The 19,758-nt window shown below is 44.1% G+C and overlaps 1 protein-coding gene across 8 annotated transcripts in view; it reads right to left on the reverse strand.

The window, feature by feature from the left end:
- Window positions 1-19,758, reverse strand: part of HDAC9 (histone deacetylase 9) — a 468,252-nt gene that overhangs the window by 112,095 nt on the left and 336,399 nt on the right. For 6 of the 8 annotated variants that reach the window (XM_083189144.1, XM_083189143.1, XM_083189142.1 and 3 more), the window contains one exon: window positions 14,917-14,979. The exons of 1 other annotated variant lie outside the window; for it this stretch is intronic. In XM_083189144.1, coding sequence (XP_083045270.1) covers window positions 14,917-14,979 — 63 coding nt within the window. Of the gene's footprint in view, window positions 1-14,760; window positions 14,865-14,916; window positions 14,980-19,758 lie in introns of those variants that run through there. One more of the 8 variants, XM_083189149.1, reaches the window with a different exon arrangement.

Here is a 19,758-nt window from a genome sequence, read left to right on the forward strand (position 1 = left end):
GGGCTCGGTGGCTCGCTACGCTCGCCACAGGTTTATATCCAACTCCATGCCCACTTGGATAGTAGGGGTATGAAAAGGACCCCTTTTTCCCATTGAATTCTATGTTAAAATGGACTCAGTCCATTTTAACATTGATTCCTATGGAAAAATCGGGTCATCGCATCGCATCGCATCGCATCGCATGCATTTCTTTCAGTTAATTTAGCACACAAAGGAGTAATTTGGTTCGTCGAGTGGCCTCTATTGATCACTGGCCATACTTCACCAGGAGTAGGAGATAGATAGATAGATGGATAGATAGATAGATAGATAGATAGATAGATAGATAGATAGATAGATAGATAGATAGATAGATAGATAGATAGATAGATAGATAGATAGATAGATAGATAGATAGTATAGATTATAAACTACTGCCCAAATTATTCTATTCATAATATTGCTCTGAGGAAAAACAAACATGAAAGCCTCTTGAAATAAAAAGCCTTAAAACAATAAAAAGTCACATATTAAAACAAAAACAAAAAAGTTTTACAATAAAAATAACCCAAACAAATGCAATAAGTTATAACAATAAATACTTTCCGCTGCACTATTTCGGTCTCTGTGATCTTCTAGATGTGAACATAGATTATTCTGAAACAAATCTAAAAATAGACACTAGTTGTCTCCTGCCGTTAGTGTCACCCAAGTATTTGTATCCTGTGTGACAAGGTGGGTCGTCACTTAGAAGGCGAATCAGTATTGCCCGAGAGCCTCTCTCCGCATTCCGGCTGGTGAGAACACAAAGCATTTCTGTTATTCCATGCATACATTTTTACATGATTATGCCCCCTCCGAGCATCTTATCTGGGTTGTTTTGGAAGCAGGCAGGAATTTGTGGTTTTCTTCATAGCGACCACAAATAAACCAAGTATGACAGAATGGCTGCCTGCTATAAATAACCATTCCGGTGTACAGTTATATTAGGAGGTAGCTCGCATGGCATGATAATACCTAAGAGGCTAATCTTAGATGTGCAGTGGCATGAGATGAAAATAATTGTCTAAGAATAGCTGACCCAGGGGAGCCAGCGCGCTAAAGATATCCAAAGACTTAAGCTGCTTGCGCTTTAATTTATTTAAGAATAATCTTTAACGAGCTTTCCTTGAAAAGAATTTGTCATTTTCTATTGGGTGATTAATATTGATTTGCCGCATCCATGTTCCTCTCCTAGGCCGTAGTATTGGAAATGTCAGCCGACGTAACCGCTGAGTAACAGCTATGCATAATTAATGAATTACCCTAACCCTTTTCGCCATTATTCATTCCGTTGACAAATATCATGTGAACCGAGGATGAAATGGGTTATGTTTGCTTTACCTGTGTATTTACTTTGTGTCTCTGCTAATGCAGTACTGCATACTTTACATTGTTTTTACTCTAAGGTGGAAATTCAGAGCAATAAAAAAAAAAATTCTAAGCGTCCATTAACTATCGGGCTTGTCACTCCCAAATAGAAGGGTTAAGCCAAATAAGAACGGGCGGTGAAGCAAAAATACAGTATTACTGCGTATATAGGGCCTGATTGAAACCCATTGGCACGTATGGGAAAAAATAGCTATTTGCGCATTTCCACAGATATGCGCATGCATGCTCCCCTTTGCGCTCATGCACAAGCCCTGATCTTAGTCTAAGAGCCAACAGGAAGAGGCGACAGGGGGGTGCTGCAAAGGCCGGACACATTGGCCCTTATTCTGATCGGTGCGGAAATTCCCGCATGCGGACGGATCGCCGATGTTGATCGTCTGCGCATGTGCAGAGGTCACTCTGCGCATGTGCAGGCGATTTCGCCGCACGGATTCTTTATACGCCGCACAGGGGGCGTAGAGGGGCGTGAGGGGCTACTTAGCCTCATTACCCTATGCATACGCCCCCCGTTTCATGGGCGTTCCCATGCAAACGCGGGGCGTATGCATGGTAATGAGGCCGTGACGCGTGGGTACGGGGCGGGCATCTGACATCGCCGGATGTCAGCTGCCCGCCCCTATACATGATTTCACACGGACAAGTGTCCGTGTGGTCTTGTGTTGCGGGACCTGGTGGAGCGTGCGGCCCTGCATTCGATGTTCGGCGACCATCGAATGCAGGGGCTGCTCCCACCATGGAGGAGGCGTATCCCCGTACAATTTCATGCGGATCGCCACATATCCGCATACGGACGGCAGGTGGCGATCCGTATGGAAGGCGGGGATTCGCCTGCACGGTTGCGGCCGCATATTCTGATCGGGCCGCACCGATCAGAATAAGGGCCATTGTTTTGTTGGATCGGTCAGGACAACACAGGTTTGTCTGAACCACTGGGGGAGGGGGGGTGTAGGGCCGTGACAAACCGCTCGGGAGGGGGGGCTGCTGCGATCGATCCAGAACATAGCCAGCATGCCCCTAGCTTCAGAGCTAGGTTGCGCAGACAGCAAAGTGCAATCACTATGCATTGTATTGAAGCGCTCCCACTTTAATGATGTGCCAGCATGCCGCCAGTTGCAATTTTGCAAAGTTTCGCAAAACTGCAACGAACTCTGAATCAGACTCATAGAAACCAAAGAAACTTTATTAGCTTTATTCTGGTTCACTCCTTCTGGCAAATTCCTTCTTAGATGGACAAAACCATGTGCACTGCAGGTGGGGCAGGTGTAACATGTGCAGAGAGAGATTTGGGTGTGGTTTTACTTCAAAGTCAGATCTATATTGCAGTGTAAAAATAAAGCAGTCAGTATTTTCCCTGCACAGAAACAAACTATCTTACCCAAATCTAATTCTCTCTGCACATTTTACATCTGCCCCCCCCCCCCTGCAGTGCACATGGTTTTGTCCATCTAAGAAGGAATTTGCCAGAAGGAGTGAACCAGAATAAGGCCCTTTGCCTTTAAACATAAATTTAGGATAATAAAGTTAATATCAGCTGATTTTTTTGGATGCCACATCCTGCTAGTCTCTGTGTAGAATGCTAATTAATACATTAGTACCAGTGACAGTGTAGGCAAAGATTGGGTTGATTTTTTTAATGTATAACCAAAAATCCAAGCATTATTTCACTGAATGTCTTCACTCTTTAAAACTTTGCAGCTGACTTCTGCACCAATGAGATGCTCTGTACCAGCAGGTACAACATGCATAAGCAATAACGCAAACCGATAATCTCAACCAGGGCCAGACCAGAAATCGGGCCTGGCATTTTGAGCACACAGGCCCCCTGGCGCACTGCAAAAAGGGGGCGTGGTCTCATGGAAAGGAGGCATGGCATCAGAAAAATGAGGCATTACACATTATGGAACACACCGTACTGCTCATTACAGAATATTACACAATCCTTTATGCCCATTATACATTATGGAACACACCGTAATGGCCATTACACATTATGGAACACACCGTAATAATGCCCAATACAGAATAATTGTCATCTGTTATGCCCATTACATGTTATGACATACACACACATTAATGCCCATTACATGTAAGTCTTCACAATTCGTTTTGCCCATTACACATGGTGGAACACAAAGTATTGCATGCCCATAAAACATAATGCCTTTGAGGAGAGGGAGGGAGGGTTCCCTGGATTTTAAAAGTGCAGGGGAGAGTTAGAGGCTTAGGGGGAAACTTCTATAACACACAGCAGTCTTCTGGGAGCAGACACCCAGACAGAAGCCCCTGCAGTCTGACTCACGAGCGCTGCGCAGGACACTCACCACCGGCACCCTGCAGCAGGCAGCATGGGAGGACGGATCCACCACAGGTGATGACTGCGACTGGCTCTGCGATAGAAGCTGGGTCGCGTCGCGGTTATGTGGCCGGCCACACAGCTCCCCTCACTTGCGCTGCTCAGAGGAGGGGGTGGATTAGATGTGCGGTGGTCGCGTCAGGACGTCAATATGTAAATGACGTGGCCGACCAGCGCTAATCACAGCTGTAAGCACTGAAGAAAACATGCACAAAATCGGCCCACGCGGCCATCGGCCCTTCTGGCACAGATCTATATCCTGTTAGTATAATATGTTTATAAGTCACAAATAAAAGCCATTTGTATGATAAGTGCATTACATTATGAAACACTGGTACTTGTTTCCTAGCACGGCGCCACCGATTTTGATTGTAAGCATCGGGTCGGAAAAATCGCGTTGATCGCATCGCATGCCAACCAAATCGCATGCGATGCGATCGACCCGATTTTTACATTGGAATCAATGTAAAATGGTCCCTGAGACCAGATTTTGCATTGATTTTAATGTAAAATGCCCCAAAATACCCCATTTTCATAGAAACCCCCCCTGATGTTTCAAATGGCCCCCATTGTTAATGCCACCACGGTATTGACGCCAACCAGAAGTGTGGCGAGCGCAGCGAGGCCACGAGGGGCGGCGGTACGCGTCCTCCGACCTTTTCATACCCCTACTATCCATGTTGGCGTGGAGTTGAGAATAGAAAGTGTGGCAAGCGCAGCGAGCCACCGAGCCCGAAGCGTGGCGAGGGGACGCGGATACCTTCACAGGTATCCGCGTCCCCTCGCGGGCTTCACAGGTATGCGCACCCCCTCGCGGGGCTCGCTGCGCTCTCCACGCTGCAGGCTCGGTGGCTCGCTGCGCTTGCCACACTTTCTATTCTCAACTCCACGCCGACGTGGAAAAGTCAGAAAATCGGGTCCATCGCGTCCATCGCATGCCTTAAGTAGCTTAACTTAAGGCATGCGATCAACCGTGCTAGGAAACAAGTACCGTAACACTTTTAAACTGAGTGATATAACAAATGTAGGGGACCTACATCTACACATTCAGTAATATGTGATCAGGTATGAAACCCAATTCTGACATTGTACATGGCAAAGGGCCCAAGAGGCCAACTCAAAGTATGATGCAGAGCAGCAAATTGGCAGTGCACGAGTCCTCCATGTGGGTCCTCCATGCGGACACAGCCAGCGTGAGTCCTCCATGTGAACACAGGCCATATACTGGCTGATTGGCAGCCAGCTGGCATTTGTGGGCGGCACCCCAGCATTTTCTGGGAGTGCCATGAAAAAGGCCGTTGGGAAGGAGGGCCCCAATCTCCCCAGGGCCATGCTACAAATGCAGACAAAACAATAATACACACAGCTTCCAATATGTGAGAAGACCTTTTTGGATTTTTTATTGATGAAGACAAATGTCTTCGGATCAACACACAACATACACTATGAAGAAGTATAGTAGACTCAGGAAGTGCCCGACAAAATATAAAGGTATCTGAATATTCCCCTAACAAGATGATCAAGTGTAATGTTGAAAGTTACTCAGCATTGATAGCATCACTCAGATTGCGCAACCAATGTTCACCTCAACGTGATGGAACAAAAGCACCAAAATCACCCGCGTTACAGCCAGCTGACTGCATGTCTAGACCAGATTAAAGGAACACATTTCAATTGATTCAGCCACTGGTTTCCAAGCTCGGTCCTCAGTACACATAATCGTGCAGGTTTGAAAGATATCCATGACTGAACACAATAACTGAATAAAGGGAAACATCATTTTACTTATGCTCAAGCCATGGACATCCTATAAATCTGGGAGCCTGAGAAACCACTGGATTCAACCAACTTTGGTGGTTAGTACTGACCCCAAACTACAAAGAAAGTTTGGGACAGTTTTTGGCTGAGTGTTTCCTGTCACTTAAAGCAGGCAGTAGATGCAACAAGGATGGTTAAATTGGGGTGAGAATGAAGATGGAACTGTAGGTGAGAAATTAAAAATTAAAATAACTAGCGCTGGTTAAGCAGGAGATCTAATGTAGAGGAGGCCCCGGGACCACCCTACAATAGATCCTATGCCTAGTGACTGACAGCTTAGATGTGCCTCTACAGCCATTCCCTCACCGGGGTCTGTTTTTCATCAACGCCATCCCACTGTACCCCAACCACACCCACAAGATGGCCTGCGACACCCGCTGGAAGTATCCTGATATCCCCCCAAAAAACTTCAATAGCCAAAATTATTTCTATTCCCAAGCATTTTGGATATAAGAATTCATCCTGTACAACCATTTGCTAAAGGCACATTGCGTTTTTCCCTTTTCCTACTGATCACCTATTTTATCTTGTCAGCTGTACAGATTTAAAATACTGCATCAGTTAAGGAGCCGGCGCTGGGGGAGAGGGAAAGGGCAGCTGATCAGATAGGAGGATGAGAATAAATGGAAGGGGAGGCTGATGTAAGTGATAATCTAGTGTTTTAGCTGCCAAGAAATGACACCTGCCGTGGTTATTGTAAGAAAACGGATGGTAGGAGGTGAAAGTGGATGAAATGGATAAATGATTTATCCAACAACAATAACATACTGCAGCACTAGTATACGTTTATCCACAGAAGATTGAAATGCTGCTGTTTCCAACCTGAAATCTACTGTCAGTGTGTAACAGTGTAACAGAACATCCCTAGATCAGATGTACTATGCAGATGTACAGTACTTAAAGCTCGTTCTCCTTTATCATATAAAAAATTCACCTTCATTTATTTTATTTTTTGCTGTAAAGTTGCAATGTCCAATGTTCATTTGTATCTCTCATTAGCGTGTCACTGATGTGTAGGTGTTGCTAATTATATGACTCGTAGATTGCATATTCTAACGCACTGTTGATAGGAAAAGCCTTTTCAGTAAAAATTGAAGAAGGCAAAGCAGTAATTATGGTGGCAGTGTTGGGAAAGTAGAGCTTTGCATGACACACAATGTACGGATTTGGAAGCGTGTCTGTGTAACAGGGCATACACATCCACAGCGACGCAGAAAAGCGGTTTTTCAATGAATCTTTTCCACTCACTCCTATGATGTGTTGGGCTAATTCAGAAAAATAAAATGTCCGTTGCTAAACTGCAAGAGAATTGCAAATGGATGGCTAATTGCGATCGATTCGAAAATCTATATGCAATTCCCGAACCGTGAAAGAGTTTTTTCCATCTGTGCAAATGTGAGTAATCGGAGATTGAGAGAGGGTGGAAATGGTCATCGCTGAGGTCACAGACCTACGTGCGTGGGCACGTCTGCGTTTTTCCAACCGCTCCCAGAAAACGTCAGGTTACCACCCCCAAATGCCGGCTTCTATATGTCATCTTCCGGCTACTTTAAGTAATTACGATCCATACTCGTGTGCGAAAAGTTCTGTACGCATGAGCAGTCATTCAATAATCACTCAATTTGAAAATTCTCTGCTTAGTGGCCAACTCAATATTAGCTGCTGTGTTGAGTTCCCTATGTAATATTAAACATACCTCCCAACTTCTGTGCTAATGAAATTAGGGACACTCGAGCGGCGAAGCTGCGCGAGCGTCCGGAAAGGGGGCGGGGAGTATGCAAATGAGGATGCGGCTTATGCTAATTAGCCGCAACCTCATTTTCATACGAGAATAGATGCAGTTCTCCCAACTGCCACCCCCCGCAGCGGGACAATGCCTGCCACGGGTGGGACAGCGGGACAGGACCCGAAAATCGGGACTGTCCCGCTGTAATCGTGACAGTTGGGAGGTAAGGATAGCCATTTGGAAAGGACTGGCACTAACACAGGAGGCTCCTTAGGAGGTACCAACCACTGCATTCATGCTTATCCTCCTGCATTGGGCCCCACACCTCTGCTGCTAGACTCAGAAGTTAGGAAGTGGTTATAACATAACCTCCACCTGGGACTGGAATGTGCTTGGTTGGTATATCATATACATATATAGTACCCAGGCACTGACTGGGGCTCTAATTTGGCCTTCCTTCTCTGCCGATATTTCCACTGTCAGAAATATCGGCAGACATTTAATACCCCCCTTTGTCTGTAACTGCTTAAAAATATGATTTAATTATTATTAATATTATTATTTTAAAATACTGAATATGAAAAACAATAAAAAATGCCTACTTCTGTAGAATATGTCTTACGAATGGAGAAAAGCTTCGAAGCTTACCGAATCAATTAGAATGACCCCCACAGTAGGTTATTAGACAATATAACTGGAGTAATGAATAATAACTTGGCTGAGCAGCACTCCCGCCTGAAGTCAATTAATAGTCTACAATTTCAACTAATTATATTATTATTTACATATATTTTTATTACACATATATTTAGGAGAGATCAAAAATTCAGTCATTACTGATTATCCATTATTCGTTATGTGTTGGCAATATAGGAGCCCCTTGGCCACACTTTGCGGTGAGATACTATATAAAGGATGCTAATTATAAGTAAATCCACAAATGTGATCACGCACCACCATAAGTCTTCCCATCAGCTCATCTGCAGATCAGACACTGACACTGTACTGGTTTATAATCTTTTAAGTAGGGATGGCCATCGGTGCCTTTGCCATCGATGGTCGCCATTGATGGCAATAGTGCAACTGGCCATCGATAGTCTAAAACTATGCAATGGGTGGCCATCGATAGTTTTACATATCGATGGTCATCTATTATGTTTGAGTGATTGGCCTGTTGGCCGATCAAAACACATGGGTGGGGCTTCGTTGGTGTCGGGGGCAAAGCTATGCTCCGTGTCCCGGCACTTCGGACATTCCTACATTTAGGTAGAAGAAGTCACTACAACATAACTTAAAACAAAGCTTCTACCTTGATTGGTGTCACGCAAGTGGAAATGGAATATGCTGCGAAATATAAGAAACTGAAAATAAATAAATAAATGCCATGTTCTAGTAATGTATACCAACATGACCCTCTCCAGGAGAGACAACATGCTCTGTCAGCCACAGAAGCGAGATCATTGACTTTCAATTAACTGATTTAAACTTGCAGGGAGGGTAGAGGTGCCCCCTTGGGAGCAGGAGCCCAGTGGCAGATAACTCCATTGCCTCCTAAATGTATGCAGCTGGGTTGAATATTTTCTGTAAAATGCAAGCGCTACAGTATATTAATAATAATATGTATTATTCCACCTCTTGCTGCTGTGCCACCCGACACTCTGCCCTAGCAGCGCTATTTGCAGCACATGCTTAATAACGTGAACAGATAAGTAGACTGTTGAATGGATTTCGTAATCACAGGGACTGAGCGATCTGAGACCTGCCCATAGAATCTGAATTTAAGTAGATGTAGAATTATTTGCAAAGTATTATCCTCACAATTTGGCATCCCTGATAATACCACTAATACATACCTCCCAACATGACCCCCTCTAGGAGGGACACAATGCTCTCTTTTTGGAATTCCTTCTTAATGCATGAGGATTGCACTGCTTCCATTATATTATAGCTAACTCTCAGCATCTATTTCTATAAAGCTGATAGGTGGCAAGGGGGTAAATACATCAGAACTGTGCTATTCCATGTATGACAGAGTGGTCCCTATAGATAGTGAATTGCCTGATATAACATAACAATGTAATTGCAAATTGTGTTCCATGTGTTTTTAAATGGGTCATTGAAGTCCCAAGGAATGGCCATATTTACCCAGTAGCTCACCCTTAAATATTACATAAACACAACAACTAATAGTACTGAAAGTATAGGCATTGTTACCAGCTACTAACATGAAAATAAACAGGTGCCTCTCAGAAAACAGATCTGTAGCCGTTAATTCAGCAAAGAGCACATACTGTGCATTACAAATAATACAACAACTCTCCAGCTACTATTGCTATGACCAGGGCAGTAAAGAACCTGGCCAGATTAGGTATTTCTCTGGGGGCGTGTCATAATCATGGAAGGCGTGGTCATGCACCCTCAAAATAAAATACAGAAAAAAAAGTACTTGGCTGGTTGGCCACACTGCACCCAGCAGCATGTTCTGGGTTGAGGAGAAGAGCTGCTGCAACTCCCACTTCCATGTAATTGGGGTGAACCAGGGCCCCTCCATCAGATTTGGGCCCTGGTAATTAGTACCCACTCCCTCTTGGCAACCCTGGCTATGCTAAGACACTGCACTGGGAATAGATGACTGATCCGGAAAGGTAATAAATTAGTCATCGTATCTAGGTGCAGTCACTGACAGCTGGCTTCTGGTCATTTGTTCACACATTCTGTCTAAGATACAATTGTACAGTGTGTGGTTAAGCAAATACTGATTAAGTAAATGAACTGTTGAGTGCACTAACAAAGAAGTCATTTCCAGTATAGGCTACTGTAGGAGCGGAATTGATTGCAGTAGCACAGTGGCACAGATACTTTTGCAGGGATCTAAAATACCCCAGGCTATTCATACATTAACTAATCCAACTTCTGCTACAATACCACATGGGTAATCCACATAATCAGAGGTCTGCCCCAATATAGCGCAGGTGTTCCACTTAATCCATGCAACATTTGCTGCAATAAACTCTGCTCCACCTGGATATGAAGGATGCATGTGGGGTAAATAGCTTTATATAGAAAAAGAAAATAAAACATTGAGCCAAATGTAATAGAGTGCGAGAATTAGAAAGTGAGTAGTTCGGGAGCGTTTTCCCATATATTTTTTTAAAGCGGCAATCATTTACACTGAAAAAAAAACAGGTTGATTTTGCAATGTTACTGATCGCCTCTTTAAAGCAAAAAATAAAATAAAAATTATGGGAAACTCCCAAAATCTCACTTTCTGATTCTCACGCCCTATTACATTTGTCTCTTTGGCTTTCAACAGTATTCCACAATTGGTAATTATATTATACACGATAATTATTCTTCTGTTTTAGTATTTAATATGTATTTGGGGGTTGGTACAAATGTGGAATCATCTGCCTGGATTCCAGCAAATGCTGCACAGACTACAGAACATCATTAGTGCCAAGGAAGAAATACCCGATACATAACCATCTAGATAACGACTTTAACAGAAATAATAGTTATAGTTCGATCGGAAAAGAGACAGACCCATCACATATTCACCTCTGGGCTGGATGTTTGTGCACATATATTTTGGTCAAATCCAAATACTAATAGTGGGATACAGTATGACACTAATGGGTCTATGCACTAAGGCCCTTATTCTGGTTGGTGCGGTCGAGCCGCATATGCGGCTCCGACCGCACCAGACGTATCCCCGCCCACACTACGGATCGCCACGGCCGTCCGTACACGGACGGCTGGCGATCCGCACGAAAATGGTGGAGGCGTACGCCTCCACCATGGTGGGAGCTGCCCCCTGCATTCGATGGTCGACGACCATCGAAGGCAGGGCCGCACGCCGCGGCAGCTCCCGCAAGCTGAGACCACACGGACAATCGTCCGTGTGGTAGCTTGTATGGGGGCTGAAAGCTGACATCCGCCGACGTCAGCTTTCCGCCCCCATGAGTGGCGTCATGCCCTCATTACCATGCGTACGCCCCGCGTTTGCATGGGAACGCCCATGAAACGCGGGGCGTACACATAGGGAAATGAGGGGATGAAGCCCCTCACGCCCCTATACGCCCCCTTTGCGGCGGACGAAATCCGTCTGCGGCGAAGGGGGCTGCACATGCGCAGATTGACCTCTGCGCATGTGCAGAAGAAAAACATCGGCGGTACGGCCGCACGCGGGCCGTACCGCACGAATCAAAATAAGGGCCTAAGCCTTGATGAGAAAAAGTATACGGTGATAACGCACCAGCCAATCAGCTGTGTTTGTAAAATGACAGTTTGGAGTTGATTGGCTGGTGCATTACTTATCACCTTCTACTTTATCACTTTGCCAGACCTAATACATCTGCTCCGCAGTCTGTTACATGGCAGTTAGGAGCTCTCCAAAGCTTAGTACATAGACCGCATAAGGGGAAAATGTATCAAACCTCGGAAAGAGATAAAGTACCAACTAATTAGGAAGGGATTGGGGATGTAGGCAGCGTCCCGGCGGTCACCATCCTGATGGTCACAGTACCAGCTGTGGAATCGCAGCTGTTCAGATACCATTGAATCCTAATAGTGTGCTAGATGTATCAAGCTTCAAAAAGTAATGAAATGGAGAGTGATAAATAACTAGTCAATCAGCTCCTGCCTGTCATGTTACGGGCAGGGTTTGAAAAATGACAGGTAGGATCTGATTGGCTGGTTGTTTATCACTCTCCATTTCATCACTTTTGAAGCTTGATACATCTGGCTGAGTGAGTATTAAGGTTCGGGTTAGATACTAGGGGGAGGGTTAGAGGTTAGGCTAAGGGAGGGGAGGGTTAGGGTTAAGCTGCCAAAGCACCAAAATTAGTCTGGATTCTGATCGTTGGGTTTCCGCTGCTGTTAATGGGGCAGATGTATTAAGCCTGGCGAAGAGATAAAATGGAGATAAAGTGGAAGGTGATAACACACCAGCCAATCAGCTGTGTTTGAAATATGACAGTTGGGAGTTGATTGGCTGGTGCGTTCTCACCTTCTACTTTATCTCTCTGCCAGGCTTAATTTATCTGCCCCATTGTGTCTGCAGGATATCGTACCCGATTGGTTAGTACGATATCTTTCTCCAAGCTTTAATAAATGTGCCCCTTAGAAGGAACCAAGTGATTCTCTGCCTAAAGGCTTCTACGCAGCTATGGGCAACTAGAGTTGACGTCTCTAGAATGGACGTTACGGAGCACAAGATAAAATACACACGTTTTACTAATGAACGCAGAACTGATGACATCATACGTAGCTCACAGATTGCTAGTGATGACATCATATTTTTATAGTGAAATTATTTCAAGGTGGAGTAGTATGTTGACATCTATATAGAATATATACCTATAGACATACAACACACTACAATGTCATAGCCTAAAGGTCCATACACACTGGGCGATTATGTCCAGTGTGTATGGTGCACGATGATGGGAAAAACAGCTGGGCTGAAGAATGGTCAGTGCATACACACTGAGCGTTTTTCCCCCTGCCCAGTCATTTCCCCCAGGGTGGAAGATGAGCAGCGACTGGCAACGATGATGTGGTAGCTCGCAGCAGCGCTCATCGCTGCCCTGTACATACTGGGCGGCTTTCATGCTGAAAGCCGCTGAGATGAGAAAACTGAGCGGATTTCACATGAAAGTGGCCCATTGTGTACGGGGCTTAAGGCAGAGGAAGGCGATGCATGATGCATTTACTGAATGGACTATTCGGTCTCATTTACAAAGAGAACAGTCCTGCAGGATTCTGGGAATCAACTGCACACAGATTCTTATTTGATTATGGCTACAGTACAGCATGCTAGTTACATTTTGGTTCTGTTTCACACAATACAGTAGCTGAGCATAGCTTCAGTACACTGAACATGTTATACATTGCTCTGCAGTATTATCTCCTGCAGCTATATCTGTACAGCCTGAGAGACTCTATCAGTGTGACACCTGTAGCTTTCCACCTAAGCACATTTCTGTATTCGTCATGCGGAATAATCAAATACAAAATAGTAAGAAGTAAATAAAAACCTAACGAAGGTATTCAGCAAAGCATGACAAGAGATAGAGTGGAGAGATAAAGTGCCAACCAATGAGCTTCTGTGTAACATGGCAGTGGATAGCCACACAGAGATTCCCAAACATGTCTTCTAGGCACAATAATGGTCCAGGTTATAAGGATATCCAAGCTTGGGTACAGGTGGCTTAATTAGTACCTTAATCATCTGTGCTCAGCCATGGAAATCCTTAAAACCTGAACCGTTATGAGGACTTGCGGATGAGGACAGTGTTTGAGAAACTCCGGGTTAATGCTTTATCGTTTATTCCAGTGGTTCTCAAACTCGGTCTTCAGGACCCCACACAGCTCACGTTTTCCAGGTCACCCAACAGGTGCACTCATTACTCACTGACACATTTTGAAAGATCCACAGGTGGAGCTAATTATTTTAATTGATTCTGTGAGGAGACCTGAAAAACATGCACTGTGTGGGCTCCCGAGGACCGACTTTGAGAACCTGTGGTTTATTCTATATTTTATCTATCTCCATGTTTTGATCAATGCACTCAAAACAACAATAAACTATAGTTATTTTTACTTAGGAACCCATGCCAGATGACTGAAATCTAGTAGTTCGCATTCTTTCAGTATGAGGAGGCCTTTTATGCTTCTGCATTTAAACATAGGTTCCAATTAATTAATGTGTATTACCTATTTAAAACTGGTTGCATATGACAAATGGTGCTCCAGCCAATTAGTCACCAACTGTCATATTTTCAAACACATGACAGGAACTCTGATTGGCTGAAAAACCATTTATTGTACACAATGTGGTTTAAATAGCTAATAGCTTAATGGACTCCATAATGTTTCAATTTTTTTATTGTAACTATCCCATGTTATACATTGTGTCAAAATGAGTACATGCAGCGTGACAGTCCTACCAACAGAATATATACCACAGCTACTGTTGTTACTGTATGGCTGTACTCACTGAGAGAGTGATCAGGCTGATTACATTGAACACATTCAGTGCAATACATAGTTATATATATATATATATATATATATATATATATATATATATATATATATATATATATATATATATATATAGTTATAGTTATATTTAAAGTAAGTATATTCGACATCACTTCTCTATATTATTGTCTAAGTTAGCTAATTCCGCATTAATACTCATGGGAACTGATAACGAAGCACAATATAGATATATAAACACGCTGTTCTATAGATAACATCAAAGTGGAATCTATAAATAGAACTATAAACAGAAAATAGAAGCAGTCATATTTATCAGATCATTTCTGTACAAATATATATATATATATATATATCAGAACTATACACATACATTGATCAGAACTATACACATACATTATTGATATATATATATATATATATATATATATATTCTGTACACACATACCTTTTAATGTGTATGAACACACTGCACACTACAGTGTACACTGGCAGACCATTGCCTGAGCAGTAACAAGCTCAGTAAATGCCACATTCATGTTACTGGCAGCAGTAAGTGGGCAGGAGCTGGTATCATTACAGCATGCAGGAAGGAGCCTCTTACCTGAGCTGATCATGCTGTGCATTCTGTGCTGTGCCAGGAGCCTGTCACGTCCAGATACCCCATCTGAGGAAAAACATGATTCACTCTCATAAATTGTCTGCAGCATATTCCAGCCCCTGTGCAGCTCAGACACATGAAAGCTTCATCACTCTTCTGCAAGGAAGCGACCCCTCAGCAGTCTTAACTCCTCCAGAGGGGGAGGAGGCAGTGATACACTTTGACAATTATTCCATTTTTCTACACATATTTACTGTGCCAAGTACTCATGGATGAGAGAGAGAGAGAGAGACAGAGAGAGAGACCCTGCTGCCTCAACACAAATAATGTGGATTAGCAGGAGCTGTCAGCCACAAGTATCATACACCTCTCCTGCAAGCCTGCACCTGTCCTGGGAGCAGGTGGAACAGGAGACCTGTACCCTTGCTACAATGCTTTCATCCAGCAATGACAAGCAGCAAGAAAAAGTATAAAAAGCCAAATAATAAATATGACAGTCAGCATGTAACTTATGCTAAATAAAACAAAATATGTAAATATGAAAAAGAGTAAAATGCCAGCAGCAGGAAATGATAGTCGTGGCACTTTTATCTACCCCTTGCCCTCTGCATCTGCCCCCTCTGCCTACTCTGCCTCTCTCTGTGTGTGTGTGTGTGTGTGTGTGTGTGTCTCTTAGTCTCAGCAGAGTTGGCTAAAGACAGTGATATCTCATTTGCATGTGAATCAACAACAGCCTGGCCCACAGGGTACAAAAATAGAACAATGGCCGGCCCGAGCCAAAAATAGGTCAGGCAAGGCTGTGTGATCGGAGCCTACATTAATATGTTTAAAAATATCACAGCAAACACAGCTGTCCGGTCCCTGTTTTAGGAGGACTACAGTCAGTCCTGAAGTGTTCAGAGTAATTATCAGCCTTACACAAGCCATTACTCCTACTAATATAACTAGACGCGCACATGTACCTGAGCATACCTATGTGCCTGTGTTTAGTCACATACACAGTACATTCTTATATATTTACTTATGTGGCGGCACAAGGGTTCCACAGTGCCTAACAACATACAGAAACAAATGAATGCATTTGGCCACTGTGATTTGTGCACTATTGCATATACATTGTTTGTGCAGTATTCTGTGAACATGTTGGAGAATGTAATAGGTATATAAATGGCATGTCAGGATGCCTGAGGCTATGTGGGTGTCAGATATGCATATAAATGGCATGTAAGGAGGTCTAAGGTCATGTAGGTGGATAGAGTGTGGATTGTATTGTCAACCCGACTTAGGTCGACAGTCATTAGGTCGACACCGTTGGGTTGACAGGCAACTAAGTCGACAGGGTCCTAGGTTGACATGGGTGAAGGTCGACAGGTGTCTAGGTCGTCATGGACAATGTGGACATGGGTTTAGGTCGACAAATACATTAGGTCGACATGGGTTAGTTTGACAGGTCGTCAGGTCAACACAGGTTTTTTCACTGTTTACCGTTTTTCAACCCGAATGTCGACACAGTCAGTTGGAAGTCAACCGCAGCCCCTCGCATCATGCTTCGGACGAGGTGCCTCGCTGCGCTCGGCACACTATTTTATTATATTACTATGGTAGGGCATGAAATACTGCCTCAAAAAACAGTGAAAAAAACCATGTCGACCTCGCGACCTGTCGACCTAACCCATGTCGATCTAATGCATTTGTCAACCTAAAACCATGACGACCTTGTCCCATGTCGACCTAGACACCTGTCGACCTTTATCCATGTTGACCTAGAACCCTGTCGACCTTGTTGCCTGTCAACCCAATGGTGTCAACCTAATGACTGTCGACCTAAGTCGGGTCAACAATACAACCGTATACCGGTGGATATTATGGGAATAAAATAGGCATCGGTGATTTACGGTATAGCTAATATATTTGAATAAAACAATATAGTTGTTTTTCATTTATGTCCATACTAATTATACATGTATCACAGCAATAAACATTTGGCCATAGGGTTCCATTAAAAAAGTTCCACAAATTTGACAGATGAAAACCACATGGCCCAATGGGTAGACTTATCGATGGATATCCCTGCTCAGGGAAGGGGCAGGTATTCTCGCTTGTGATCTGTCCAGAGGAAATTAGTAACATCAATCTGAGGAAGTGGGCAGCTTGCGCCCAGGAAATGCATTATGAATTTTAATGTGTATCTCTCCTTTTTTTTATGTATGTCATATGCCTTTCCATACTAAGGGCCAGATGTATCAAGCTTCAAAAAGTGATAAAATGGAGAGTGATAAACAGCCAGCCAGTCAGCCCCTAACTGCCATTTTACAGGCGGTGTTTGGAAAATTACAAGTAGGAGCTGATTGGCTGGATGTTTATCACTTTCTACTTTATCACTTTCTGAAGCTTGATACATCTGGCCCAAGAGCTCATTGTATTTTTTAATTAGTGGCCATTGTAACGTCGACCTGTTGACCTTTTGTACCTGTCGACCATACACACTGTCGATCCTTTTATCTGTCGACCTTTTGTAACCAAAAATAAATAAATAAATAAAAAAAAATATATATATATATATATATATATATATATATATATATATATATATTGAAGATACAGAAAATGTATTAAAAAGCTATAAAATAACCCAAATGCCATTCTTTCTCATTTTGTGCCACGTGGCCAGATGTGTTGCGTTATGCAGTGGCACGACAGCGGCCATTCCCATTCTGTGCATTGCAAGTCATGTTTTTGTGTAAGCGGAATGTGAGACAACCCTACAGCTCACCAGTCATTCCTCTCATCCTTGAACGGAGCTATTGTGATGGATAAGTAAGGGAATGGTTCAGGACAATAAAACAATAGCAGTAACAGGAAAAACATGCAGAAATGAAATAAAACCGATTACGGCATTTCGCCAGTAACTTAAGTCTCTATTTCATGATGTGGGGCTCCTGCTACGAGTCATATAGGAATGAAGTCCCCAAACAACCCAATCCTGTCAGCAAGTCAAATGGCAAATTACAGTCTGTGGAAGTGAACATATAAAAGCATGCATGTGCCTCTCCCTCCACACAGTGCATGCTAAGCATGTGATAAAACCATATGGTTAGGGCACGTCATCATCTTGTCTCCTCACTCACAGCCAGTCACTTTGCATAGGGTAAGTAATTAAAGCAATGGGAACAGAAAGGAATAGGCCCGGCTCGTATACCGTTTGTATGACAATAAAATGATGCATGTACTCACAGCCAATATCATTCTTTCATTTTACATTTTTTTTTAATGGCAACTGAACAGTCTAGAAGTACAGGTTGAGTATCCCTTATCCAAAATGCTCGGAACCAGAAGAATTTTTTTGGATAATGGATTATTCCGTATTTCAGAATATTTTTATATTTCAATAATTTATTTTGAGAGAGCTCTCAGCCAATCAGAGAACGGCCGGTCATTTGACAGGTATTTTAAAAATCTAATAGCCGCCACTGCGCATCCCGTCCCCGCTGCTGCTATTTGTTATCACATGCCCGGCCAGGTCAGCCAGCAGCACTCGCCGCACCCGGCACCACGTCCCCTCCCGACTCCCGCAGCGCTGCTGATATATATGAACATCACCACCCGGCCAGGTCAGCACTCCCCGGCGCTCAGGGACCCGTTGCCCGTCCCACTGCTCCCCCTGATGAGAGCACCGCCACCCCCTGCCCCTCACCGCCCGCCCCCTGCGCCCACGATATGTGATAAATCGCAAGCGATTTATCACATGTCAAATTTGGCTCATCAAGTGCCAAATTGTGTGTGAGCCTCCCGGGGAGCTCCCGGGCGGCTCACAGGAGAATTGGGTCCAACTTGTCTTAAGGACAAGTCGGCCTAATGTATGGGGGCCTTTAGGTCTGCGATCACTAGCAAAATCAAGGCTGCTAATGGATTTATATGCAAAACATCCATTCGCATGCGTGCGAGAAGGGGCGAGGGCGGACGGTGGGTGGCGTTTCAATGTCTTGCAAAGCTGCAAAATTCACAGCTTTGCGAGTCAACCAGAATAAGGGCCAATGTCCAGTGATAGAGTAATATGTTGCACAGAGGCCCTGCCACCGATCCCAATTCCCACCTTTGCAACAAAAAATGTGCACTCGCTTAAAAAGTGTTTAAAGCAAATTTAAGAAAGTTACCTAACACGTAAAACTTTGTGCCACTTGGGGCATGGGTTAGAGTTGTCCGATGAATAGCAAAAAGAAAAAAAATAGAGGGTGTCCCATCAATTTTTCAGATCTTTGATTTTAAGGGACACCCTAAAGCCCTTGGTACCATGCGAGGGGATTTGTACAAACAGTGGAAACTGACTTTTATTTGAGAGCACATGGATGAAGACGGGGCGGGCAGCTGACGTCCTGTGACGTCAGCCCTCCAACCCCTGGCAGGCATCAGCGCACCCGCGTACCCATGGGAACACCCAGTGTACTCATGGGATGCCAATAAAATGCCGAGCCCCAGCCCTCCCTCCCCACAGCGAATGGCCTGGCGAGTGTGTAACCGGCCAATGCCGTTCGTTGTCGGGGTTTGCACATGCCCAGAAATGCACATGCACAAAACCTGACCATTGGCACTGGGGACAATATCGGATCGCTCCGGGCGATTCAGAGTCGGCCCCAATATATGGTCACTGTGAGGAGTTCTGGCAGTACTTTATTCGGATGCCGGATGACGCTCCGACAGGGGGGATCCCGACAGTCAGTATCCCAACGTCAGAATCCCGACTGCCAGTGCTCCGACAGGGGGGATCCTGACTCACAGGGGTTATTCTCCCTTGTGAGGGTCTACAACCCTTTGTGGGGGTCCCCTGAGCCTGCAGCGTGCCGAGCG

This window comes from Crinia signifera, chromosome 5 (assembly GCF_055691185.1).
Source record: "Crinia signifera chromosome 5, ASM5569118v1, whole genome shotgun sequence".
NCBI lineage: Eukaryota > Metazoa > Chordata > Amphibia > Anura > Myobatrachidae > Crinia > Crinia signifera.